Source organism: Pinus tabuliformis, chromosome Q, assembly GCF_031772625.1.
Source record: "Pinus tabuliformis cultivar Carrire ecotype Pingquan chromosome Q, CPIR1, whole genome shotgun sequence".
NCBI lineage: Eukaryota > Viridiplantae > Streptophyta > Pinopsida > Pinales > Pinaceae > Pinus > Pinus tabuliformis.
This window is the reverse complement of record NC_142296.1, coordinates 859,000,284-859,028,101: the sequence shown is the minus strand read 5'-3', so window position 1 is coordinate 859,028,101 and position 27,818 is coordinate 859,000,284. Positions and strand designations below refer to the sequence as shown.

The 27,818-nt window shown below is 41.0% G+C and overlaps 1 protein-coding gene across 3 annotated transcripts in view; it reads left to right on the top strand.

Moving 5' to 3' along the window:
* The window catches only part of LOC149222258 (DnaJ (DUF3353)), a 333,648-nt gene extending 306,090 nt beyond the window's left edge, over positions 1 to 27,558 (top strand). For 2 of the 3 annotated variants that reach the window (XM_089385332.1, XM_089385331.1), the window contains exons 5-6: positions 27,008 to 27,084; positions 27,194 to 27,558. In XM_089385332.1, coding sequence (XP_089241458.1) covers positions 27,008 to 27,084; positions 27,194 to 27,344 — 228 coding nt within the window. In that variant the 3' untranslated portion in view covers positions 27,345 to 27,558. The remainder of the gene's footprint in view (positions 1 to 27,007; positions 27,085 to 27,193) is intronic. The other variant, XR_016249419.1, reaches the window with a different exon arrangement.
* Positions 27,559 to 27,818: the final 260 nt, after the last annotated feature.

Here is a 27,818-nt window from a genome sequence, read left to right as displayed (position 1 = left end):
TCCTATCTACAATTTACTTTAATGTTGATGTGATTGCTAATCTGGAAAAGATATTGAGCTCACTGTGAAAATTGAAATAAAGTGCTCTAAGCATAGAACATACCTAAAATTAACATGGTATCAAAGCTGAGGTAAAGACAAAGCCCAAGCAAGAGTGAAATAGAAATCACCGAAGACAGTTGGGAAAAAACAAAAGGATCAGTGGATTCCTCATCCCTCATCAAATTCACCGAGGGTGAAATCGAAGCAGAGAACATTATCAGAATGGCGCAGTGGAAGCTTTTGATGGCCTACCTAAATATCACTTCAATGGGAAGTTCGTATCTAAGGGTGAAATAAAAGGCAAATGCCTTGGTTGCAATAAGTTCGGCCAGTATGTGAAGGAGTGTACGAATGGCAGGGACACATCACTTGATGATGATAACAATCATTCGAGGGACATCTTCAATGATCAGAGAAATGACAAGTAATGTACGGAACAGCCGAATCTTCAAAGAAAGCAAGGAACCCCAGGTATGAAGAATCAAATGTTGTTTTGATAAGATAAAGAAGCATTATCTTGTATTGGCCCTCTCCTTCAGATTCTTTGGGAATCTGGCTTATTGATTGTAGTGCTCCAAAGCACTTCAACAGATAGAAGGGTTCTCTCTCTAATTTGGCAGAGATGGAAACAATCATGGGGTTATACTTGGAGCCGATGCCACCTATCCTGGAAAGGGTGTAGGAAATGTTACCCCTCAATTAAATGATGGTAACTCGATTCATTTACAGAATCTCTTTTATGTACTTGATCGCAAGAAGAACTTGGTGTCCATTTCGGCAATGGAAATTAAAGGCTATAGGGTGGAATTCATCGATGGAAAGGTACGTGTTTGAAAATGAAAATTTCAAAGATGCCTTTATATTTGAGTTCAAGGTTGGAAATTTGTATCAAGTTGCAGGATGGTCCACTAGGGACCATGTCCATTGACACATAGCACCGGAGGTCTGTGAGTCAGATGGTGACAGGGATGCTTGAATTCAAAAAGAGCATGAAAGTACATGTCTGAGATGTATCGAAGGAAAATCTTACAAGGGGACCATTCCCCTCATGTAGCAGGTCCACAGGTTTGGAACAACCCGAGGGGTTTGAGATTCATGATCGAGAATCTCATGTGTGCAGGTGGCAGAAAGCCCTCTATGGCTTGAAGCAAAACACCTCGAGCTTAGTATGAGAGGATTGATAGCTATTTGATGAAGATGAGATTCATTAGGATTGAAGCCAATCCAAACCATTGCTCGAAGGTTGTGGATGATAGACCTCTCATACTGGCACCTTCTGAGGACGACCTATTTCTGACAGGTGCAGACCCTCTCATTTGCAGAAGTAAGAGGGAGTTGGATTCCGGATGTGGAACGGTAAACTGCAAGCCCGTGACTACCTCGAGGATCTTAACTTTCAAGAAGTTATATGGTAGTGATGTCGGACCAGATTTGGGAAATGCCTCTGAGTTTCATAAACTCATTCGCATTGATGTTCTTGGTAAACTTCCGTCCGGACATATGTTTTGCAGTTAGCATGATGAGATCATATATGGTTGAGCCTCACTATTGGTGCCAAGAATCTTTTGAGATATCTTCGGGGCACAATCTCTCATGAATTGAGATACACTGCCGGAAATGTGAAGTTGCATGATTATTCAAATCCTGGTAGGCAGTGTGGAGGATCGCAAGAGCACTTTTGAGTGCTAATTCTCTTTGGGTTCTGCTCGATATCCTGTATGAGCAGGACACTGAAGATGGTTGCTTTAAGTACCGTCGAGACCGAATATATAGCTACGAGTATGATCTCGTATGAAGCTGCCTGGTTATGGAGGCTCTTCAGTGAGCTGTTTGTACACATGATGGATACCACCATGATCTTCTGTGTCAACCAGGGGGGGGGGGATTCGATTATTGAGGAATCTCGTATTCTATGATTGCTCCAACAGATAAACATCAAATACTACCTTATTAGGGATATGAGACGTCGATGAGCGAGGAGGCTCTATCGCATTGAGACTGATGTACAGGTCGCAGACATTCTGTCAAAGCCCTAGGGAAAGGTCAAATTTGTGACTTTCTTGAATGACTTGGAGTCGTTGAGAGACCCTCTTATGAGGGTCCTGCATGTTGCATGCATTGAGCTCTGGGAGCTCCGGGGGGCTTGGGGTACTACTGGAGCAACACGCGACCATATAGGGCGACTCACCCTCCCTTGATGGTGCGCTGTGTATAGGGTGAATGGCTCAACCTTTCCCTGTGATACCCCGAGGCGACTTAGGGACACGATGATTGGTTCTCCTGTCGAGGCATCCTACCCATGTAGTCTAGGACTCATGGGAAGTACCTCTCATTTGATCAATGAGCACGGAAATGGGGTTAGGGACCATAGTAGTACTACCGATAGACGCATCATTATATCTACCATATTCCCTATGCTAGGATGACCTCCATTGATTTGGGATCAGTATGAGTGGTTTGAGACACTCTCTTGTGATATTGATCTGGGATCAATAAAACTGACTTCAGGTCAGTAGAGAATGGTATGAGACATTCTCGATCAATTCCTCTTCTTCATGGTTCAGCAGAGCAGTGCAGGGCACTGATGGCAAAGATCAGTGGATGGATTTCTCCCTAGTTGAGAGGGAGTGTTAAAATTGGAAACTAGGACCAAACTCCTTGTGGGTCATCTTATTTATGGCAGCTAACATTTTTCTTGGATCCCTCTCATCGAGAGGTGTAGGATTGATCTAAAGATCATTCGATTCCGATAAGTATTCATGGAGTTATAAATTTATTTGTGTTATAAGACAATTCATCAAGGTCGGCCAGCAACCAAATAAACCCCTCATGTGCTCAACATTTTAGTATAAAAGGAGATGACTTGAGAATCATTTTACCCACAACTTCTCTCTTGATTTCTCTCCACTTGTCTTGGGTTTTTGTGTGAGAGAAATCTAGGAGGAAGTAGCTCTAACGCTTCCCTTTGGAGAAGCGCTAATGCTGCCCTATGGAGAAGAGCTAACGCTACCCTATGGAGAAGCCCTAACATTGCCCTTTGGAGAAGAGCTAACGCTGCCCTATGGAGAAGCCCTAACGCTGCCCTTTGGAGAAGCCCTAACTGTTGATTTGGGGTAGCATCGAATGTGCTCTAGCCACGAAATTTGGTGGAGAGGTTGGGGCACATGAGATCTCCAATACCCAGAAAGGGTTTGGGCAGATTCTAAACAATTCAGGAGATATTAAAATAATTAATATTTTTAATGGAGTCCCTAAGTCCAAACTTAGGGAAAATAAAATATTAATGTGTATTAATATGAATCTGTGTTAGAATGGTCGAAAAGACATGGATCAAGCCGGATCTAATCCTAGCTGTTGATTAGGGACTTAATCTCGGCTGTTGATATGTCAACAGGAAAAGTATAAGAGGAGGTTTGAGCGTCACTTGGAGAACACACTAGAGTGATCAGTCATTCTATTCTCTAAAGCGGAGTTTGCTAAGAGAGATAAAATTAGTGATCGGGAGTTGCAGCTGAGGGACATTAAGTACAGAGAAACAGAGAGGCAGAGATGATGCCGGAAGAGCAACGCAGTAGCCAGAGAAAGGGACGCAGAGCTAGCCAGGGCTCACGCAGGGCCACGCAGAGGCAACCAGGAGATGCGCAGAGCCTCAAAGAGGCTAGCGTTGCTAATGCAGAGGGCTAGAAGGCTGACGCAGGGCCTCCTAAGGCTGACGCAGACCCATTCAGGGTGACATAGGGCCAACGCTGGGCAGATAGGGGCTGACGCAGTCCAGAAAGGGAAGACACTAGGGTTTCTGGGGCAGATTGGAGCTGAGAAGCTGCCGGAAGGATTATTCGGGGTTTTAGCCGAAAAATCTGTCTCAAACTGAGAGGTATTACTGCCAAGGAAATTCTCTGTTGGGTAGGCCGGATTTGGCACCCGGATTGTACTCTGATATTGCTTAATAAGAAAACCCTCAGATAGCTGCACCAGTTTTCCCACATTGGGTTTTTCCGGGGACATTAGTCTAAAAATAACAATGTCATTTGGTGTGATTGTTTCTGTTTCTTTCACTTGTTGATTTGTAATATGTTGAGCATGCACTAGTGTTTATTTTCAGTATTTACATTGTAAATAACTTGTTAAGTAACTGAACAAGTAGGTAGGAATAAATCAGATAAAGTGCATGGAGGGTTTCTAACTGGTAGGGAGGGTTTCTAACTGGTAGGCTTAGAAACTTCAACATGGTATTAGAGCCAAGTTGCAGATCACAAGAGGACTGAGGACATCAACCGAGCGCAGCAATAGCAGCAGAAAACAGTTGTCTCGAGGTGACAGAAGTTGTTTCTAGTAGAGCAGCAACAAGGCAAGGGTGACGTAGTGCTTGCGTTGTCAAGGGTGAGCTGGGAAGAGACAGCGTAGAGGCTAAGGAAGGTAAAGGGAGCCTCACGCAAAGCCACGCAGAAGTTGGGAGGGCTGACGCAGTTGGCTAAGGAGGTCGGGTTGCTGGTGCCGGGATTGTGCAGAGCCTAGGAGCTCTCACCTTCACGTTGTTGGGGTTTAGAAGACTGTGGGAATATTGCAGTGTGGAGCTAGTGAGGTAATGTAGTCAGAACAGTACTTGACAGAGCAAGGCCAAGAGGAGGGTGTTGCTACCGAGGGTTTCTAGCAGAGGAACCATAATCTGTGGTGCGGTTGCACAAGACGATCAGAGTAGGGGGCATCTCGACAGCGACAAAAGGATTCCCAGGAGGTAAATCAGGACTGAGAGGGAGTTCGGAAGAGAACTTCCAGATGGAAAGTAGAGACTCGGAGGAGTCGAACAGAGAACTTCCATGAGGGAAGTAGAAGAGCATCATGGCATTACACGGAGTAAGAGACCAGGATAGACTGGACGAAGCGTCGAACTTCGTAGTTTGGAAGGCCAAAATCTTATCCGTACTTGACAGAAATCGTGTCAGGAACTTCGCCTTGAAGGTTATAGCTATCCTGGTCGACCCCAATAATAGCGACAAGTACGAGGAGGCAATGGCGATGGCCAAGGGCATCATCCTTGACGGGGTCAAGGACCATGTAGTACCACACATTGCTGAGAAGGAAACGACATATGAGATGTGGGAGGCCCTCAAGAAATTGTACCAGCATACTTCTGTGCAGAGAAGGATGTTACTGAATGAGATTCGAGATCAGTTGACTGTAATAGAAGCCACGCCAGATCAGGAGTTGATGGTGAGGACAACCCTGAATGTTGTCTCAGAAGACTGGGAGGTATTTGTCCGGAGTATACTGCAGAGGGACACTTCCACTTTGGGATGAGATGTGGGTAGCTCTTCGCCAGGAAGATATCAGAGGATAGTCGAAGACAAGTCACAATAGCAAGGGGATCAAAGTCAAGTAGGAGGAGGAAGATGTTGCCCTAGCATCTGAGGGAAACCAGGAAAAGCGGAAGAAGAAAGATCTCTTCGAGATCAAGTGCTTCCACTGTGGGGCGCTGGGTCATTATGCGACCCAGTATCCAAGGAAGAAGAGTAAGGGAGAGTCTTCCGAGACTAAGGCAACGCCAGCAAGGGCAGAGAAGGAAGTTTTGACAGACGATGATTGTGCCATTAGTGCACATGCGCCACTTGCGCCACTTGAGAAGAAGTGGGGAGACATCGAACTGTAGTCAGGCGGACTACAGGCGGTGAGGGGCAGGATCCTCGAGGTACCCAGACTCTTGGATTAGACCTTGCTACGGGAGCCCCGAAGAGTAGCAAGATTGGCTAAGTCGGGTAGAGATGGATGCAAATGAAGCGGCAGAGAGAGCTACATTGCAGGAGTCCCAAGATAGCGTGAGGCTAGCAGGATGCAGCAGTGCGAGAGGCATGGGAGTGTTGCACCAGTGAAGGATAGCACAGAGAGGTGTGCAACGGTGCGAGATGCAGGGAGTTATTGCAGCAGCCCAGAGGTCAGGGAGGGAGCACTTGTCAACGGCAGAGGGAGCTTCAGCATCAGGAGGGTCTCTAACCCAACAGGCAGGTCAGCGATGGGAGATCAGTTACTTACTTCTTAGTAACTGAGTTGCAGTGCAATAGTGGGCAACACGATGCAGCATGATGAGAGGAGGTGCAGTGCGGATGCAGTGTTGGGAGAAATGACCAGCAGTAGCACAAATGCAAAGGGAGTTGTCGTACAGATGCAGTAGTGGCAGTGGCAGAACTATGGGCAGCAATACATGATGCAGCAGTGCAGAGGATGTTGGGTAGGAAGGCCTAGCATCAGTACAGGTACCGATGCCGGATGATCAGAGTAATACTTAGTGAGGAGTAGTGCTAGAGCACAATCCTCGCTAAGAGGGAGTGTTGATTTGGGGTAGCATCGGATGTGCTCTAGCCACGAAATTTGGTGGAGAGGTTGGGGCACATGAGATCTCCAATACCCAGAAAGGGTTTGGGCAGATTCTAAACAGTTCAGGAGATATTAAGATAATTAATATTTTTAATGGAGTCCCTAAGTTCAAACTTAGGGAAAATAAAATATTAATGTGTATTAATATGAAACTGTGTTAGAATGGTCCAAAAGACATAGATCAAGCCAGATCTAATCCTAGCCGTTGATTAAGGACTTAATTCTAGTCGTTGATATGTCAACAGGAAAAGTATAAGAGGAGGCTTAAGGGTCACTTGGAGAACACACTAGAGTGATCAGTCATTATATTCTCTATAGCGGAGTTTGCTAAGAGAGATAGAATTAGTGATTGGGAGTTGCAGCTGAGGGGCATTGAGTACAGAGAGGCAGAGATAGTGCCGGAAGAACATCGCAGTAGCCAGAGAGAGGGACGCAGAGCCAGCCAGGGCTCACGCAGGGCCACGCAAAGGCAACCGGGAGCTGTGCAGAGCCTCAGAGAGGCCAATGTTGCTGACGCAGAGGTTTAGAAGATTGATGCAGACCCATTCAGGGTGACGCAGGGCTAGTGCTGGGCAGATAGGGGCTGACGCAGTCCAGAAAGGGCAAACGCTGGGGTTTTTGGGGTAGATTAAAGTTGAGAAGCTTCCGGAAGGAGTATCCAGGGTTTCAGCCGGGAAATTTGTGTCAAACTGAGAGGTATTACTGCCAAGGAAATTCTCTGTTGGGCAGGCTGGATTTAGCACCTAGATTGTACTCTGATATTGCTTAATAAGAAAACCCTCAGTTAGTTGCACTCGTTTTCCCACATTGGGTTTTTTCAGGGACATTGGTCCAAAAATAACGGTGTCATTTGGTGTGATTGTTTTTGTTTCTTTCAGTTGTTGATTTGTAATATGTTGAGCATGCACTAGTGTTTATTTTCAGTATTTACATTGTAAATAACTTGTTAAGTAACGGAACAAGTAGGTAGGAATAAATCAGATAAAGTGCATGGAGGGTTTCTAATTGGTAGGCTTAGAAACTTCAACACTGACGCTGCCCTATGGAGAAGCCCTAACGCTGCCCTTTGGAGAAGCCCTAACGTTGCCCTATGCAGTCTATGGAAGAATGAAAGCTCTAACCGCAACAAGGGATATGATTGTTGTAGCAAGCCACAGTCCCTTATACACCTACAGGTCTATGCTAAGGCTAATAAGGAGGGAGTAAAGGCTAGTTGTGACTGTTGGGGTATAACAAGCCAACGTGTGGTTTAGGAATGCTGGGGAAGGGTGATCATAGCCTTGGGATAGAAGTTGTGAAGGTTGTCCAAACAACTGTTAGAATACCCTTACCAGTTCAGCGATGTGGCAATCAGAGAATCCCCTAACCGTGAACTGATGTAAGTGCAGCAACATGATATAATAAGGTGTGACAACATTGTAATAAAGGTGCAACATGTAAGGGACAACAAGCATGCAAGGTACAACAAGCAAACAATGGGACAACAAGCATGGACAACATGGTTCAACCATGGCACATGGGACAGCAGCAAGACATAGTGTTGCAATAGCAATTGGGACAACAGCAAGACATGGTGCTGCAATAGCAATTGGGACAACAGCAAGACATGGTGTTGCAATAGCAATTGGGATAGCAACAAGACATAGTGCTATTGGGACAACAACAAGACATGGTGCTGCAATAACAATTGGGACAACAACAAGATATGGTGCTGCAATAGCAATTGGGACAGCAGTAAGACATGGTGTTGCAATAACAATTGGGACAGCAGTATGGTAAGCAAGGTGCAACAAGCACATGGTGGCAAAACAAGGTGCAACAATGGCACATGATGGTACATGATGCAGTACAGTGATGGGTACTGTCATGATTGATGAAGCATGATAAGATGCAACATTGTGATGAGGGGTGCAACATGGTGTAGCACAATGAGGTGCAACATGACAACGAGATGCAACACGATGATAGGTAAAGGAGTCACCTTGGAGAATCAGTTGAAGCAGCATGTCTTCAACTGATCTCATGTATCATCTTCTTAGAGATGATCTATGCTCTTATCTAGATAAGTTAAAATGTTGACTTCTGTTGTAAATGTATCTCTCTCTCTCTCTCTCTCTCTCTCTCTCTGCTGAACTATTGAAGAACATATAAGAAGAATTGATCAAGGGTTTCCCCACATTGGGGTTTGTCCTTGGCTAGCGCCACATCTTGTGTCCTCTTGTCTTGGTTTGTCTTCTGCGATTTATGTGTATGTTCTATTTGCAATTTACTTTAATGCTGATGTGATTGCTAATCTTGTAAAGATATTGAGCTAACTGTGAAAATTGAAATAAATTGCTCTAAGCATAGAACATACCTAAAATTAACAGTTTTTAAAAATCTTGAGAGCCCTCCTAAGGGAGAGGTGCAATTCCATAAGAATCTTTTGTTTGAGTTGGGAATTCTTACAAAGGTATAAGCGATCTTTGTACCATAATGAATCTTTTTTCCAGCTAAATGTATCAGATGTACTGGGGTCTGGTTGTAACTTTTGAAGGAGTGCCCACAATTCTTTGTCATTCTTCCATTCATCCCTTACTTTGTTTATCTAATCCAGTTGGATAACAGAAATGGTGCAAAGCAATGCTTCCACATCCTCATCCTTTCTTGAGAGCACATCTACAACAACATTTTGCTTCCCTTTTTTGTAGATGATTTCAAAGTCATAACCCAACAGATAATCTTTGTTCTAAAAAGTATTTATGACTATCATGATCTGTTTTTACCTTGAAGTGTCTTCCCATTAGGTAAGGTCGCCATTTCTTAAGTGCATGTAGTATTGCCAACATTTCCTCTTCATAAATAACTTTGTGTAAATACTTTCCTTTGATTGGACGACTTTCGAAAGTAATGGGTTTTTCTTCTTGCATTAAAACACCAATTCCATTTCGTGAGGCATCACATTCCACAATAAAAGTTTTTGTGAAGTCTGGCGTAGCTAAGACCGGTGCTTGGCACATTATCTCTTTAAGTTGTTCAAAAGCTTTCATTGTTTCTGGAGTCCAAGAAAATGCATCTTTCTTCAGTAATGTTGTTAGAGGTGCTGCTAATCTCCCATAATTCTTAACAAACTTGCGATAATACCCTATCAACCCGAGAAATCCTTGCAGATGCTTTATGGATGTGGGGATTTTCCATTCCTTAATGGCTTTAATTTTGCTAGGGTCTACCTTAACACCTTCATGAGATACAATATGACCCAAATATTCCACCTCTTGTACTCCAAAGAAACATTTGGAGGTTTTTTTATATAATTGTTTCTCCTCCAATAGTTTGAGCACTCTATCAACATGTTGAACATGATCCTTCCAAGACTTGCTGTAGATTAGTATATCATCAAAAAATACTAACACAAATTTTCTAAGTAAGGGTTTGAAAATGGAATTCATCAAACCTTGAAATGTAGAAGGTGCATTGGTAAGGCCAAAAGGCATGACCAAAAATTCATAATGACCCTCATGAGTTCTAAATGTTGTTTTCGGAATGTCTTCAGTCTTCATTCTGATTTGATGATATCCTGAACGAAGGTCCAACTTGGTGAAGTAAATTGCTCCATGCAATTCATCCAATAATTCATCAATGACAGGAATGGGAAATTTATCTTTAATAGTGAGCTTGTTGAGCTCCTTATAATCCGGACACATGCGCCATGATCCATCCTTCTTGTGCACCAATACTACTGGAGCAGAAAAAGAACTTTGACTAGGTTGAATTATACTAGCCTCTAGCATTTTTGCAACCATACGTTCAATTTCACTCTTTTGGGCATAGGGATATCTGTAAGGTCTGATGTTTGGAGGAACACTTCCTAGAATCAAATGAACAGCATGATCATGATCACGAATAGGTGGGAGGCCTTTGGGAGTCTCAAATATCTTGGAATGATTGTCCAAGACTTTTTGGAGATCTGGAGAAATAGATGATTTTGACGTGGGAACCTCTAGTGAACATAATTGTGCAGTTACGCCACGTTCTTTCTCTAGAAGCTTTGTCATGTTGTTAGAGCTAATTATGTTTCCCGGCTTCCCTGCGATACCCCTTAATTCAACTTTCTTTCCTTCTGGAAAAAACTTCTTATAAAGTTCTTGAAAATTAAAAGTTATTGTACCCAATGATTGTAGCCATTGGACTCTTAGTACAACATCAACACCGCCCATTGGAATGGAAAGCATTGGACTATTCAACACATATTCTCCAATGGATAGCCTGATATTATGGCACTTTCCAGAGCAATTTATGGTTCTTCCATTTGCAATGATCACTTGACATTTTGGTGCTGGATATCGGAAGCAATTCAATTCCTTCGCTATCTTACAATGAATAAAATTATGGGTACTGCCCGAATCAATCAACACTATTACGTTTTTCTTCTTGATATGCCTTTCTATCTTGGTAGTTTGAGGAGTGGTTATTCCGGCCAATGCATTACAAGAGATGGTCGGATTCATTTTTTCTTTATCTAGGCTTTGTCCCTGGTATGTATTCTCTTCTTTTCATGTTTCTTGTTCCTTTTCTTTTTCCTCTTCACAATCTATGTAAAATAATTTCTTCACAGCACACTTATGAGATTTAGTGTATTTGCTATCACAACTGTAACAAAGCTCTTTTGCTCTTTTTTCTTCCAATTGTTGTGTTGTCAACCTTGTGGAAGGCTAGGGGCAATAACACTTCCATCTTTATAGTTGTGATTGGTAGGCTTCCTTGTTGCCATAATTTTGTTTTTAATTTTTCTTGCCAGCCTAAATGCCTTCTCCAATGAATCAGGTTCCCAAATGCGAAACTCATGTTGGATGCTATCCTTTAATGTCCCTATGAACACATCAATCCTATGCTCCTCTGGAATATCTTTTACCCTTATATTCAATCTTTGGAATTCCTCAATGTGCTCCACCATTGAACCTTTTTGTTTGAAATTTATCATTGGCTAAAAAAGGTGTTGTTTTTTTGTATCCTCATAATGTGCTATCATTTCTTCCGTAAAAATCGCCCAAGTGACAATTTGTTTACGAGAGAAAAGCCATCGATACCATACAAACTGATTGGGTTCCAAATATAAAGTTGCAATGCGTACTTTTTGTGTGTTTTGCACATTATGGAGATCGAAATATTGCTCCATTTGTAGTATCCATGTTACGAGATCCTTGCCATCAAACTTCCTCATATCGATCTTTGGAACATGTTGGGTCTTCAATCCAACGTTAGAGTCTATGAAATCATAATTAACATTTCTTTTGTTCTCATCATGAGTTTCCTTTACTACCCTTTTGCCATTCGTAAGCATTTCTTGAAGCAAATTTGTCAAATCTATCTTGAAATCTTCCATGTTGCCTTTAAGTTTTGCTTCTATATCATCCATCTTAGCTTCCATGCCATCCATCTTAGCTTCCACGCCATTCTTTAAACCATCCATCTTAGCTTGCATGCCTTTATTTAAACCATCCATCTTAGCTTCTGTTACTTTTTGTGAGAGTGAAATTTGTTGCACTTGGCCTTGTAATTTTGATATATCATGTTATATTTCTTCCTCTTCTTCATGAGTCATGCTAGAGCTTTCAGGTTGCTTACTAGATGTTTCCATTTTCTTTCTTTGGGGCATCAATTAATGATAATTATGCTTCACTATGTCCTTTGAATTCTTTCAAACTAATTTTTCAAACCAAATTTATGCAAACTTTTAAAAAGACTACACACTTTTTTTGGCTTTGTAGGAGCTCGATATTGAATCAGTTGTATCTCTATAATTGCGGATCTCCAAGGTCTGAAATTTCGTCCTGTGGTAGCCCTCTGAGTCCTCGTTCCAACCCCACAAGTCTGATCAAGATTGGATTCTCCAAGAAAGAGTTATTCCAAATCTCCCACGATGACTTGATTATAGACTGATTCAGTAGAGCGAACTTGTACGAAGTGCCATGTGTCACTGTTTCGACCTTCGGACCTAAAACCGATACACAGAAAACTACAGTCCGTCCTCTTTCTGTACCTTTTTACAAAATTTCAATCTAATGCTCAGAGAGAGTTATGACGATTTTCCCAAGGTCATCTCTTTGAAATATAATTCGAGAGCCTGCCAAAACCCTAACTTCCTTGGATTATATGTCTGAAAATATAGCGAGACAAGATTTGAAATTTGTACCGAGGTGAATCAAGATTTTGGCTCAAATGGGTTTTAATTTTAGCTTTTGAGACTTCGTAGAAAAAAAGTTATAGTGAAAATGCCACGATGACCTGTTTGAAGCAGCGAAACCCTAGAATCCAAAGCTTTGATACCAATTGTTATGCAACCAGCTCACAAAATAGAAGAAATGATAGAGCAACGACTTCAAAATCAGCCTATTTGAGGGGGCAACCTCTTTTACATTACGCAAATGAACAATTCTTGGATGATACAAATGACAAGACCTCCTTTCTATATATAGGAGTCTAAGGGGTCACAATATAGTCAAAGCCGACATAACAATAATAATGTAAGGGCACAATAATAACAATATGGGGACAACATGGGCACAACAATAACAATAAGGGGCTACAATGGCAATAATAAGAAGGGAATACACTAGTATTATAGGGGCCTAACAGTTAAGGATTCAAGCAGGGATTCAAAGAAGGAAAAAAAGGAAGGTGCTACAATTGCGATAGGTTTGGCCATTATGCTAGAGAGTGTCCTCATGAGAAGGATACTCCAAGGGATGATGACAACAACAACCACAACAACTACAAAGGCAATGGAAATCAAAGGAACATCAAGTTCAACAATAAAGGAAAAATGAATGCTCCCACTGCTCGAGATGGAAATGGTCGACCTCCCAAAAGGACAAGAAATTCCAGGTATGAGGAAAGTAATGTTGTAGGAAAACAAAAATAATTTTATCTTATTTCCACTTTATTTATTGCTTCTGCTCCGGATACTTTGGATCATTGGTTGATTGATAGTAGAGCCTCAAGGCACTTCACTGGGTACAAGGAGGCCCTCTCAAATTTGGTTAAAAAGAAGACTAATTTGGAAATCATACTTGCAAATAATGCCACCTATCCTGTGAAACGAATAGGTACTATCACTCTTCACTTGAATCAAGGTCAAACCATTCATCTACAAGAAGTTTTGTATGTGCCTGATTTAAAAAAGAACCTGGTGTCTATTTCCGCAATGGAAGATAAGGGCTTCAAGGTAGCATTCATTGATGGAAAGGTATGTATTTGGCAAAGAAACCCTAAAGATGCTTTTACACTTGGATTTAGGGTTGAAGGTCTCTATCAAGTTGGAGGAAGTCCTTTGGGAGCCTTGACTTGTGATACTTCTCTTCAATCTGAATTATGGCATCGAAGATTTGCTCACCTTCAATACAAAGCCTTACCTGGGATAAGGAAGATGGTCACAGGTATGCCTGAGTTCAATATGAACCATGAAGGAGTTTGTCAGGGTTGTGTAGCTGGGATACTTACAAGGGGACCATTCCCTTCAAGTCAAAATCAAACTTACGATATTCTTCAATTGGTCCATTCTGACCTATCTAGTATGTTGCGTGTAACATCATTGGGAGGATACTTATGCTATGCAATTTTTGTAGATGAATTTTCCTGCAAAACATGGATCTACTTCTTGAAGAAGAAGGATGAAGTGTTCAAATGGTTCTGTTCTTTCAAAGCTTTTGTGGAAAATCAAACAGGGAAAAAGATCAACGGAACCGAATATGAATCAGATGAATTCAATGACTTTTGCAGAGAGGTTGGCATTAAGAGGGAGACAATTGTTCCATATACTCCTGAGCAAAATGGTGTTGTTGAAAGGAAGAATCGAACAATCATGGAAGCCACCCGTGCCATGCTCCATGATCAAGGTCTACTGAAGTTCTTATGGGGAGAAGTTGCCAACACTGCCGTGTATGTTCAAAATAGGAGCCCACATCAAGCACTAGATTTCAAGACACCCGAAGAAGTTTTCACTGGTAAGAAACCTGATGTTTCTCATTTTAGAATATTTGGTTGTCTCATGTATTTTCATGTGCCTAAAGAGAAAAGAAACAAGTTGGAAGCATCTGGGAAGAAAGCTATATTTGTGGGCTATTGTGAAAATTGAAAGGCATATAGAATCTATGTGCCTGGACAAAGAGATGTGGAAGTTAGCCATGATGTCACTTTCGATGAAGATACTGCCCTTGGGAAGGCCCGAGATCTCCCCATTCCAAGGAAGGACAATAATAATGATGTTGCGGAAAAACAGGATGAACCTCTTTCAGATGAACCTATGCCTGATGTTGAAGGCCCAATGGATCCCATTGATCCACCACCTAGTGATCCCTCTTCCTCAAGGAAAAGACCTTTATGGCTCAAAGATACTCTCGAAGATGCTGAGAGACATATTTCTCCAAGAGGGACATTCGGTGAGAGACATATTACTCCAAGAGGGACATTCGGTGAAAACAAGAAGCAAACAGGGAGCAAGGGTTCTTAGTTGCTATGAGTACTATTGTTCAATCTGAGCCATGTACGTTTGAAGAAGTCGTAAAGCACCAAGTCTAAAAGGATGCGATGAATGAAGAATATGAATCTATCATGAAGAATGATGTTTGGGGCGTGGTTCCTAGACCCAAGGACACTTATGTGGTTACTTCTAAATGGATTTACAGAATCAAGCATGGAGCTGATGGAAGTGCTAGAAAGTATAAGGCCAAGTTTGTTGGTCGAGGCTTCTCTCAAAAGAAAGGAGTGGACTATGATGAGATATTTGCCCCAGTTGCCTGATATACCACTATCGGATCTATTATTGCTCTCGTTGCCTCTGAAAGATGGAGCCTAAACGAAATGGACATTAAGACTACTTTCTTACATGGCTCACTTAAGGAGGAAGTCTACATAGAACAACTTGAGGGGTTCGAATTACAAGATCGAAGGACACATGTGTACAGGTTGAAGAAAGCCCTCTATGGGTTAAAGCAAGCCCCTAGGGCTTGGTATGAGAGGATTGCTAGCTATCTTATGAAGTTGGGATTTACAAGGAGCGATGTTGATCCTACCCTATACTTCAAGGTTGAAAAGGACATGCCTCTCATTTTGGTCCTTTATGTGGATGATCTCTTTTTGACAGGAGCAAACCCTCTCATTTATCAATGCAAGAGGGAGTTGGCTTCCAAGTTCGAGATGAAGGACCTAGGTCTGATGCATTACTTCCTAGGCCTAGAAGTCTGGCAAAAGCTAGGTGAGATTTTCCTTTCTCAAGGAAAATGCATTGTGAAGTTGCTCGAAAGATGTGGGATGGTGGATTGCAAGTTTGTGTCTACCCGATGGAACTCAACTTCAAGAAGCTATGTGGAAGTGTTGTTGGGCCTGAATTGGAAAACCCTTCTAAATATTGACAACTTGTGGGGGCCCTGATGTTCTTGGTAAACTCCCATCCTGACATATGCTTCGTTGTGAATACATTGAGCCAATTTATGGTTGAGTCTTATCACATACATTGGATTGCTGCTAAGAATCTTTTGAGATATCTTCGTGGCACAATCAACTATGGACTGAGATACACTGCCGGGAATTTAAGGCTACATGGATATACTGACGCTGACTGGGCTGGCAGTGTGGTGGATCGTAAGAGCACGTCTGGATGTTGCTTCTCATTAGGGTCTGTTTCAATTTCTTGGATGAGCGAGAAGCAAAACTTGGTTGCTCTAAGCACCCCGAGGCCGAACACATTGCAGCTAGTATGGCCTGTTGTGAGCTGTTTGGTTGAAGAAGCTCTTTAGTGACCTATTTGAGCACGCGCTAGATACCACCGTGATCTTCTGTGACAACCAAAGTGGAATTCACCTTTTGGAGAATCTTGTGTTCCATGACCGCTCCAAGCACATTGATATTGAGTCATGGGAAGTACCTCTCATTGGGCCAATGAGTTGGCAAACATGGATAGGGACCATATCACTTCTGATGGACACATCATGTACTGCCGTACTCCCTATGCCTAGGATGCATGGTGTTCAACAACTTGATCTAGGATCAAGACTGACATTTGTCAGTGGAGAGTGGTAAGGTCTTGTGACTCACTCTCGATCAATTCTTCTTCATTATTCATATCAACATTCAGCAAAGCAGAGATGATATGAGACACATAGATGGTACATGACGACAGGATGGCATGGTGATCGATAATTGGCAGGTGAAATTCTCCCTATTTGAAAGGGAATGTTAAAATTGGAAACTAGGGCCAAAATCCACCTTGGGACAACTCATTTGATGGAGATGATGATTGCATTAAATTCCTCTTTTTGAGAGGATCAAAATTCATATAAAGATCATCTCATTTGGACAAGTAGAAATGTGATTTTGAATTTATGCCCACACATGTGCAAATTGTCAAGGTCAGCCACATCATCATCTAGGCTCTGAAAGCTCAATGGATGTGTCACTTCACCCTCAACAATTTGTATAAATACAAGTGACCTAAGTCACATGACACGAGGACACGAGACACAGAGGACACGTAAATACAAGTATTCAATATGAAACGTAGCGACCTAGAAACAGGACACGGGGGACACGTTTTATATATATTTAATATATATATATATATATATATATATATATATATATATATATATATATATAGATATATATATATATATATACCGAAATATAGTTTTTATATATATACCGAAATATAGTTTTTTATCCATATTAAATTGCAGGTTGCAGCTTATCTAATCAAATTAAAATATAATTACTTCTCAAAGTTCATAGTTCACTTTAAAAAAATAAATAGAATCAAAATTTACTATTTAGAAATTAGAATGTGATATGCTTGGTCTTGATTCTTGAATATTCAATGTTCATTGTTCATGTACAACTTACAAGCACATAACAAAATAACTAAAGTCTAATCCTATTGATTTCCTCTGCCCCTCTTGTGAGAAAATGCCACAGCTTTCCCTTTCCCTCTAGATGTAGATGTTGGTGCTGGTGGAGTTGGCAGTGGAGTTTGCTATGCTCTAGAAGCTGAAGAACTAGAAGTAGGAGCTATAGGAGGTAGACCACGTCCTCTACTGGTGGCAGGGGTAGCCCAGGCAGGTGGTATCACCTGGAAACATTACAATCTCCCAATCCTGAAATCCTGAAAAACTGATAAGTCTGCTGCATTTTGAATGAAATCTAAAATTCTACTTTCTCCATATGAAATCCAATGAGGCCGGAACCACTCTCAAACATCCTGAGTCATTTCATGGTAATGTTAAAAATTTAAGTAAAAGGATTCATCCTTTTACTTTAAGAATTTAACATTACCATGAATACAATATCAATACTAGGGCTTAAACTTGATCATTAAGCTGCCCCACTCAAAAATTATTTGTTTTTTTAAAAAGAAATTGCAGCTTATGCAGGCAACGTTTTCTATCAATGGAATACGCGTTTTCCAGATGCAGGACACGACGAAAACCGGTGAATACGTTTTACATTTTATAGGACACGATGAAAAACGTTTTCGACATGTTTTAGGGCCGTTTACGTGTCCGACACGTAAAATACGGGACATGGGACCTTGGAGGACGTGTCCAGTGACTTAGCGAGTGACCTTTCACCTCGTTTGGCATCCTCATCACTCACACATTCTCTCCTCTCATTGGTTCGTACAACATTGGACATGCTCTCTCTCTCACACGTGTGGAACATATTAGAATATATCTCTATTTAGTAATGCTCAGTCTCTTAGATGTTTCTATTTTTATTCTTTTAGCAGTTTCTTAGATGAAACTGTTTGTTCTATATTCTACATAGAAACCTGATGTTTCTATTCTTGTAAATATCTTCGTATTATCATTGAGCTGTTTGCTCCATGTGAATTAATTCATTGAACATTCTTTTATGGTATCAGAGCAAGGTTAAGAGATTCTTCTTGAACAGTAATTCTCTTTGCATCGTAATCTCTTGAGTCCTTTCTAAGGTCGAGCCCTCTGTAAGCCAGGCAGCCTTCACTGAGTCTTAGCCTCGGCTTTGCTCGCTATGATAAAAGCTTACAGTCGTCCATCTCGATACAGAAATGGATTCTTCTCTTGCATGATCATTTTATTAAAGAAATAACTTTGTGGCGGTGACTGTTTTCGTGGGAGCGGGATTTTTTTGGCTGGCCAGTTTTTGCTTGGAATCGTGGATCCAGCTATCTTCTTCTTCACCTGGCGGCTACTCGACCACACCGTGGAATTTCTCAGCATTCGTGATCCAGGTGTTTTCTCTCAAAACTCATTTGTTTGTTTGAAAGTCAGACTCGTGGTTTTTCGATCTGCGGGCAAATTTGTGGTTTTATTTTCAAAACTGTCAAACCCGTGGATACGTGTGTATTCTTTGAAACTCGTGGATATTAATTGAAACCCGTGAATACACATCTGAAACCCGTGGATATATATTTTGCCGTGGATATATATTTTCGACCACGTGGTTAAAAGCCACGCGCTCTACCAGCTGAGCTAAGACGGCGTAGCTCCACGGGATACGCATTTTGAAACCTGTGGATATATAGTTTGGTGTGATTATATATTTTCGACCCGTATTTGAAACCCGTGGCGTTTGAAACCCGTATATACAGTTATTATATACAGTCCATAATACGGGTTTATACATACGGGTATATACAGACATAATACGGGTTCATATATACAGTTGAAACCAATCTATCAGTTGAAACCCGTAGATATATTCACCTGTGGATCTATAGCTGAGCCGTATATAGCTGAGAAGTATATCTCTGAGTCGTTTAACAGCTGAGACGTGACGTGAAGTATATCTCTGAGTCTGTTTAGATATTCGTATTACCAATCCGTGGTGTTTGCCGGAACTTTTTTTTTTCATAGTATTTGTGGTTCTGGTTGCCGGAATTTTTTATCAGCAGAATTCAGCGTTACCAATCAGTGGTGCTTGCCTGAATTTTTTATCTGAGGTATTTGTGGTTCTAGTTGCCGGAATTTTTTATCAGCGGAATTTTTTTTGGTATCCTGACAGCCTTCTTTTCAAGCTATACAAGTGTGGTAGACTTGCATGCTCCTGTGGGAAACTGTATTCTCAGAAATATATATATTTTGTGCTAGCAGTATTACCATTGTTTTAGACTGGAGAGATATCTTTGCTGGGTAAAATTTTTTTTAGCAGGACAAAGTCTGTTCTTTAATTTACACCAGGATAAACAGTCAGCTACATTGTTCTTGTGTGTCATACTTCTGTATTTTCTTTGTGAAAATGGCCACACTTACCAATCTGATGTTAGAAGGAAATCAACGCTTTAATGGCAGCAACTATAACATTTGGAAACAAAGAATGTTGACCATTTTTGAGTACAGGCGTCTTGATCAACTCATTTTGGGCAAAGAGCTTCGTCCAGGTACAGCCGGGACCGATCAAGATAAATTTGATGATCGAAATCGAGAGGCTGTTATGCTTCTCAAGCTCTCTGTCGCTGATGATCAGTTACCACAGATCCCTTCTGGCAAGACAGCTGCTGAAATCTGGCAACAGTTGAAAGAATTGCATGAGACATCTGATAAAAGCAGAGCTTTTTTTCTCAAAAATCAGTTGTTCTCCATCATGATGGATGAACATATGTCTTTACAAGAACATCTCAACAAAATTAAAGACATTCGAGATCAGCTCGAAGCCATTGGTCGGACCATGGAGGAAGAAGATATGGTAGTCATTACTCTGAAGAGTCTACCAAAATCTTATGAACACTTCATTGAAACACTCAACATTACAACCACAAATGTTGATCTGAAGTTTTCAGATTTATGTACCAAACTTCTGCAGCAAGATAGGTGGAAACAGCAGTTTGGTAGTGGTACTTCATCAGTGCCCTCGAAAAATGCATTTGCTGCAAAATATCAGTCCTCTCAGTCTTTTCAGCAGAAAGGATCATCTCAGTCTTTTGATCCTAACAGGAAGAAAAGTGTACAGTGTAATTACTGTCACAAGTTCGGTCACATGAAGAAAGATTGCAGGCAGAGGATTGCTTCTGAACAAAAGAAACAGGGAGGGCCACATCAGACAGCGAATGTTGCAGAACATTCCGAGCAGACAGATTCTGCCTTTTACGCCTTTATGGCTAAAAGGTCTTCAGAACATGTTCCTTCCTCTGCATGGTACATTGATTCTGGTGCATCACGCCACTTCTCTCACAGGCGTGACTGGTTTATTGACTTCTCACCTTTCAGTGATTCAGTAGTATTTGGTGGAGGTGAAAAGTACACTGTTGCTGGCAGGGGTACAGTTCAAATTCAGTCTGGTGGACGCACGCTCATATTTCTAAATGTATACTATGTTCCTGGTATGGAGATTAATCTGCTCTCTGTCAGTGAGATTATGAGGAATTCTCCTCAGCTCGATGTTGTGTTCAGTGAACACAAGTGTTCCATCATTGACAGGGAGACCAGTCTGACAGTTGCTACTGGCCTCGAGGACCATGGTCTATACAGGCTACTTGACACCGGTGACTTTCCAGAAGTGGCTCTAGCAGCTCGTGTCTCTCCCATCAGTACTCTATGGCATCAGCGATATGGGCATCTCAATATGCAGTATCTCTCTCAGCTCTCTCGGGAGGGACTTGTGTCAGGATTACCTGATATTCAGACTCAGCAGTTGGGGGTATGCAGCGCCTGTCAAGCGGGAAAGCAACATCGGTCGTCATTCAAAAATGGAGAATCTTGGCGCGCATCCCAGGTACTTCAGTTACTTCATGCTGATATTTGTGGTCCTATGAATACAGCTTCTATCACTGCTTGCAAATACTTTTTACTTATTGTAGATGACTTCAGTAGAAAGATGTGGGTGTATTTTTTTAAAAATAAATCTGATGCTCTTAGTACCTTTCAGAAGTTTAAAACTTTAGTTGAAAACGAATCTGGTTGTAATATCATAACCCTTAGGACTGACAATGGGGGGGAATTTTGTTCCTCAGCTTTTGCCAACTTCTGTGATATTCATGGCATCAAACGTCAATTAACCACACCTTACACTCCCCAGTAGAACAGTGTTGTCGAGCGTCGCAACCGCACGGTTGTTGAAATGGCTCGTTCCATGTTACAACACCGGAGTGTTCCAAACAAATTCTGGGCTGAAGCAGTATTTACTGCTGTTTACCTTCTTAACAGATCCCCTACTCAGGCTGTTAAAGGGAAGACTCCTGAAGAAGTGTGGTCTGGTCGTAAGCCTAAGATCAGTCATCTCAAAGTTTTTGGCTCAGTTGCATATGTTTGGATTCCATCTGCTAAGCGATCTAAGTTGGATTCCAAAAGTCAGAAACTCATGATGACAGGTTACAGTGATCATCACAAGGCTTATAGGCTGATAGATATAGCCACTGGTCGACTTAGCTTCAGTCGAGATGTAGTATTTGATGAAGACAGAGGATTCTTTCAGTCTTCTTCTTCTGAGCAGCGCTCTGAAGATCCGCCTCACAGTGTTCTTCTTCCAGTCAGTCCATCTGATGGGAGGGATGATGTAGCATCAGGATTTGATACTACTCTATCTGAGCTTCCTCCAAAAGCTAATCCCCCTCTTGCTGTTCCTATTGCTCTTGAGCCTGCTTCTCTTCCTCCTGATATTGGTTCCTCTAATCCTAATATTGGTTCTTCTTCTCTTCGGCCTAAATGGTGGGCTAAAACCATAGGTGATCTCCGGGATGATGAGCTCCTTGAAGGTAGAACTTCTAGGCATAAGAACAGACAACAGTCTACAGTCAATTTTGCTCTTATGGCTAACCTTCACAGTACTTTTGAGCCTCAAACATATTCAGAGGCTAAGGGTACATCTGAGTGGGAACAGGCTATGGAAGCAGAATTTCAGAGTCTTCAGAAGAATCACACATGGACACTTTCTGATCTTCCTGCAGACAAAAAACCCATAGGCTGCAAATGGGTGTATAAAGTCAAATACAAAGCTGATGGAACCTTAGACAAGTATAAAGCTCGGCTTGTGGCTCGAGGATTTTCACAGAAGGAAGGCATCGACTATGAGGAGACTTTTGCTCCTACAGCCAAGATGAGTACCATACGGCTTGTTCTTGCCCTAGCAGCTCAGTTCAATTGGAAAGTTCATCAGATGGATGTAAAAAGTGCTTTCCTAAATGGTGATCTCCAAGAAGAAGTCTACATGACGCAGCCTCCAGGATTCAAGGTTGCTGGTCAAGAACAGAAAGTGTGTCGGTTAGTTAAAGCAATCTATGGATTGAAACAAGCTCCTCGGGCTTGGTACATGAAAATTGATCAGTACCTGACAGATCAGGGTTTTCAGCGGAGTCCATCTGATGCAAACCTGTATATCAAGCATACTGGTGATGATATCTTGTTTGTAGTTGTCTATGTGGATGATCTTATCATTACTGGCAGCTCTGCACATTTGATCCATGGGATCAAACAAGATCTATGCAGAACTTTTGAGATGACAAACTTGGGACTTCTTCATTACTGTCTGGGGGTTGAAGTGTGGCAGACTGAAAATCAGATCTTTCTTTCTCAGTCCAAGTATGCCAAAAATCTTGTGGAAAGGTTCAGAATGCAGGATTGCAAACCGGCCACGACTCCTATGGAACCAGGGCTCAAACTTTCAGCACAGTCATCCTCTCCTCTTGTGGATGAAACTTTATTCAGGCAATTAGTGGGCAGTCTCATCTATCTTGCTGCTACCAGACCTGACATCAGTTTTGCAGTAAGCTACATTTCTCGCTTTATGTCAGCTCCTAAAGCTGATCATTGGATCGCAGCAAAGCGGGTGCTACGATATGTGCGTGGTACTTCTGATTATGGCCTCTTATATACTCGCAGCTCCAATCCTATTCTCAGTGGCTACACTGACTCTGACTGGGCCGGTTCGGTTGATGACCGTAAATCTACAACTGGGTATGTGTTTAGTCTAGGATCTGGAGCTGTTACTTGGACTAGTAAGAAGCAACAGGTAGTGGCTCTCTCCTCAACAGAAGCAGAGTATCGGGGAGCAGTTAAGGCAGCCTGTGAGGCAGTTTGGCTTCGTCGTATGCTTGCAGATATGCATGTTTTTCAGACAGAGCCTACTTCTTTGTTTTGTGATAATCAGGGAGTGCTCAAACTTGCCAAGAATCCAGTCTTTCATGAACGAACAAAGCATGTGGAAACTCACTGCCACTACATTCGACAGCTGGTTGAAAACGGCTTAGTTCAGTTGCACTATGTTCCCACAACAGAGCAGCCCGCCGATATTTTCACCAAGCCTCTTGGTCCTGATAAATTTGTAAAATTTCGCGGGTCTATTGGTGTTGTAAATAGATTGAGCATTAAGGGAGGGTATTAGAATATATCTCTATTTAGTAATGCTCAGTCTCTTAGATGTTTCTATTTTTATTCTTTTAGCAGTTTCTTAGATGAAACTGTTTGTTCTATATTCTACATAGAAACCTGATGTTTCTATTCTTGTAAATATCTTTGTATTATCATTGAGCTGTTTGCTCCATGTGAATTAATTCATTGAACATTCTTTTAGAACAAGGAGGATGAATTTCAGAACTAAATTGCAGGGTCGAAAATCTCAGAAAATTCTGTAGTTTGACCAGCGTTGACCAGTGTTGACTTTGACCTTCCAAGGAGAGTTTGACTTTGATTTTTTGGGAGATTATCTGTTTGGGCAGGCCACATATTTTGGCACAGAAACTGAGGTATTCTGAGCACGTTGACTGCAGACCAAATCGCAGGTTGACAGAAGATTTCAGGACAGCAGTTTGACCAAGTTTGACTATTGACTTTTTCACTGTTTTGGGCTGCCTTTGACCTCTTGATCAGGCCAAGTTTGACTGGGAAAGACCGAGCTGTTTTGAGGACATCCTATTGCTGCTTTGACCATCTTTGACTTTCTGTTTAGGGCTGATTTGACTGCAGATTTTGACAGGGCTGTATTGACTTTGAATTTGGTAAGTCAAATTGACTTTTGTACTCTCTCTATCTCTGCTGAACATTTGGTATAATAATAAGAAGATTTGATCAAAGGGTTTTCCCCATCTTAGGGTTTTTCCTTGGCATCCGCCAAATTTGGTGTTCTCTTGTCTTGGCTCGTCTTCTGCATATTGTTTTATGTTCTATCTACTTTTACTGTCAATGTGATTGCTATTGGAAATCTAAATTGGAAATTGTCATTGGGCTGCTAAAGGAACATTGAAGTAATTGTGCTAAAGATAGAACATACCATTGTTAACTAAAATTAACATGTCTTCACTGTTTCATTGTTGTAGTACTTTGCTCTGCCTTCACTACTTCACTGCTTGTGGTACTTTGTTCTGCCTTCAATAAGAATGCCTCTCTTTTGTACTGCCTTTGATGATTGGATGCCTTGCAAAGTAAAAATTTGAAGTCATATACCAGTGCTCACTGTGTTATTTTGGAACTGCTGTAGGTGACTTTTCAACAATATTGCTGCTCATCAACAAGTCAAATATTTTCTTGTTTCAGATCTTCAAGTATCAAATATTCATCATAGAGCTGGTGTCCTGCATTGAGAAAATATAGTGTGAATCCCGGATCCCAAACAAAATTGTAATAGAGCACAAAGACAAAAATTATCCCGAGACTTCTGCCCTAGATTAGTGACACAGATTGCAATGAGACTTGCTCCTGTAGACACATAAAACAAGCAGATCTAAAACAAGACAAGTTGCAATACAAAGAAAATTTAAAAGCCAATCTACAACATATGCCCTAAAAGAGAGTCGAAAAAGGCTACCTTCAATAATACTTTACATAAACAAATCCAAAGAACTGTAAGGAAGGGAGCCGATACTAATGCCAAACATATCCTCAAAAGGGAGACTAAAATCAATTGATATAGACCTTGTAAACATTACTAATGGATCCAAACCAAGACAGAACTTAAGGCAAAACAAGACAAGCGATTACAAGCCAAAAGCAAGACTGCAATACAAAACAGACTTGATTCCAATCTACAAGTTGTGCTCTAAAAGAGGGCCAAGAACTACAACAAGTCTATACCTGTACATAACCAAAATGAATCCAAAAATACAACCCAACAGACCTAATTCTTTAACAGGACTGAGGTAATTTTTAAAAGATAGGTAACTGTTTTCGAATGACTGATTCACAAGATATAGACAAAATCTACCTTGCTGTTCTGTGTTTTTGTGCCCTAGAGGGCCGTCCTCCACCTGCACTAGAGCAGTTTCCCAAACGAATCCAAAACAGTCATATACTATGGAATTTATACAATAAAATAAACACCTGACCTGAATTGTAAACCTCCACCACAGGTCCGAATGAAAGATACTTGTCACAGGTTTATAAACAGGGCCGAGGATAGATCTTGCTGTGCCCTAGATGAGGGCTGTCTTCTTTAAAGCCTTTGCTTCTTTTGCAATAGGACAGACCTTCAAGTATCGAAACTCCTAACCGAAAAAAAGACCAGACCCTATCCCTTCCTAAAATACCTGCGTTAGATGCTCAGGGTGGCCGAAAAAGTTCAGAGTTCTCTCTTGCTATATTATGCATTTAAGTTCATTGTTTAGAAGAGAGGAATAGTCCTCATTTTATATGTCTAGGAGGGGTTCAAAAGAGGGCCTCCATAAGCTAGCCGTTGAAATTTTAGTAGGGGTTTCATGAGGGCTTTAGGATAATAAAATTTAAGTAATACATGCCTTATGTTCTAAGTTAGGAAGACTGCTGGCCTTGAGGGGAATGTATATGGGTTCTTCCTCTTTTTAAATGGTGAACGGGAACATCCTTAATAACTTGTCCACTAAGTAAAATAAATAACCTTTATTAGATTTTTAATGTCAATCAACCAATGAATATGTGCCATGTCACAAACCCTTTGGGTTTTAGCCCACTAATGGGGATTTCCAACTTCAAATGAAAATATCTCTCAAACCATGAAGAAATACGTGGCGTGCCACATACCACCGGAAACATCTTTCCAAGGAAAATCCAAATAGAATGATTTTGACTTGAAAAATCGTGAATTACCACGTCATATTCATCAACGAAAACAGGGCATCTCCTGGTGCTGCTTGGGTTGACATCAATGACAATCACCTATCAACAAAAAGTTGCGGATTTTGATATGGCTAGCCACTAGTTTTTTAGATATAGAATCACAATAATTTTTTGATGGTTTATTTTCATTAATATTACCATCAAGTACTATACATGTGAAAGACAAACAATCAATGATGCTTTCTATTTAGATGATGCAAGTAAATCTCCAATTTTGAGGGACCCTGTGCCATAGACCATCCCTAAATTGCTGCCATTTATAGGTATTGTGGCACACAGACTATATTATAAACTAGAAAGCCACCTAAGCATGGCAATTTTTCCTCCTTTGCTGTTTGCATTCTTTTATAGCAATTTTGCAACGTTCTTATTATTTTTGATAAGTAAGCTTATGATCTGTCAGAGTTTATAATATTACAAGATGTCAACAAATGCAGGTCTATGTAGCTAAGTACATCTGATAATAATTGATGAGTTTATAATATTACAAGATGTCAACAAATGCAGGTCTATGTAACTAAGTACATCTGATAATAATTGATGAGTTACTGTTATCTGTGCTTTTGTAGGTTGCTATTTCACTCATGGCAAGTATCTATTTTATATATTCAAGGCTCAAGAACCGTTTAAGGGCTTGCTTATATGGGTGAGTATTCCATGCTTTTTGGTTGCAAAGCTATGTCATCGTTCAACAATTGCCTTAGTGAACTGCTGTCATTCATGTTGCTGACTTTTCAGTTTTTGCACTCATACAGACTCGGTGCATTTCTTGGTTCTTGGGTGTTGGGTTCGTTCCTTATGGCATCAGTGTTGCCACCTGTAATTAAAGGGGCAAGGAGTTTAGAAGTGACGACATCTCTTATATCTTATGTTTTCCTCTGGATTGCATCTACATACTTGAAATAGAAACTAATAAAATCTTGCAGACAGTAGAAGCTGCACAAATTTGAAATTTTGTTATAACTGGTTTTGGTTTGTTATTCCTACCAATAAACTTGCATTTGAGTTGGACAGTAACAAACATGGCACTCCAGCCAGTTATCATGATTCTATTTGGTGCCTGCTTAACCATGTAAGGATTCTGATTGATTTGATGCATAACATTTCCAAAGCTTGTTCATTTACTGTTGGTAACTATCTTAAATTTTTGGCTTTATGCCTTACATTGAATATTGCTTACATGTTTCTCATGCTTGCTCAGAGCTGAACAGGTAACATCTTTATATGTGCATTTGAAATGTTTCAATGTTTCAATGAAACTCAACCCTTCAACTTTTTCTGTATAAAATGTGTCCTATGAAAATTACTTGTTTTGCACAGCATTCAACATTTTGTAAAGATACTTGAGAACAATTTGCAAAGCTTGGATAGTTCTGTTTT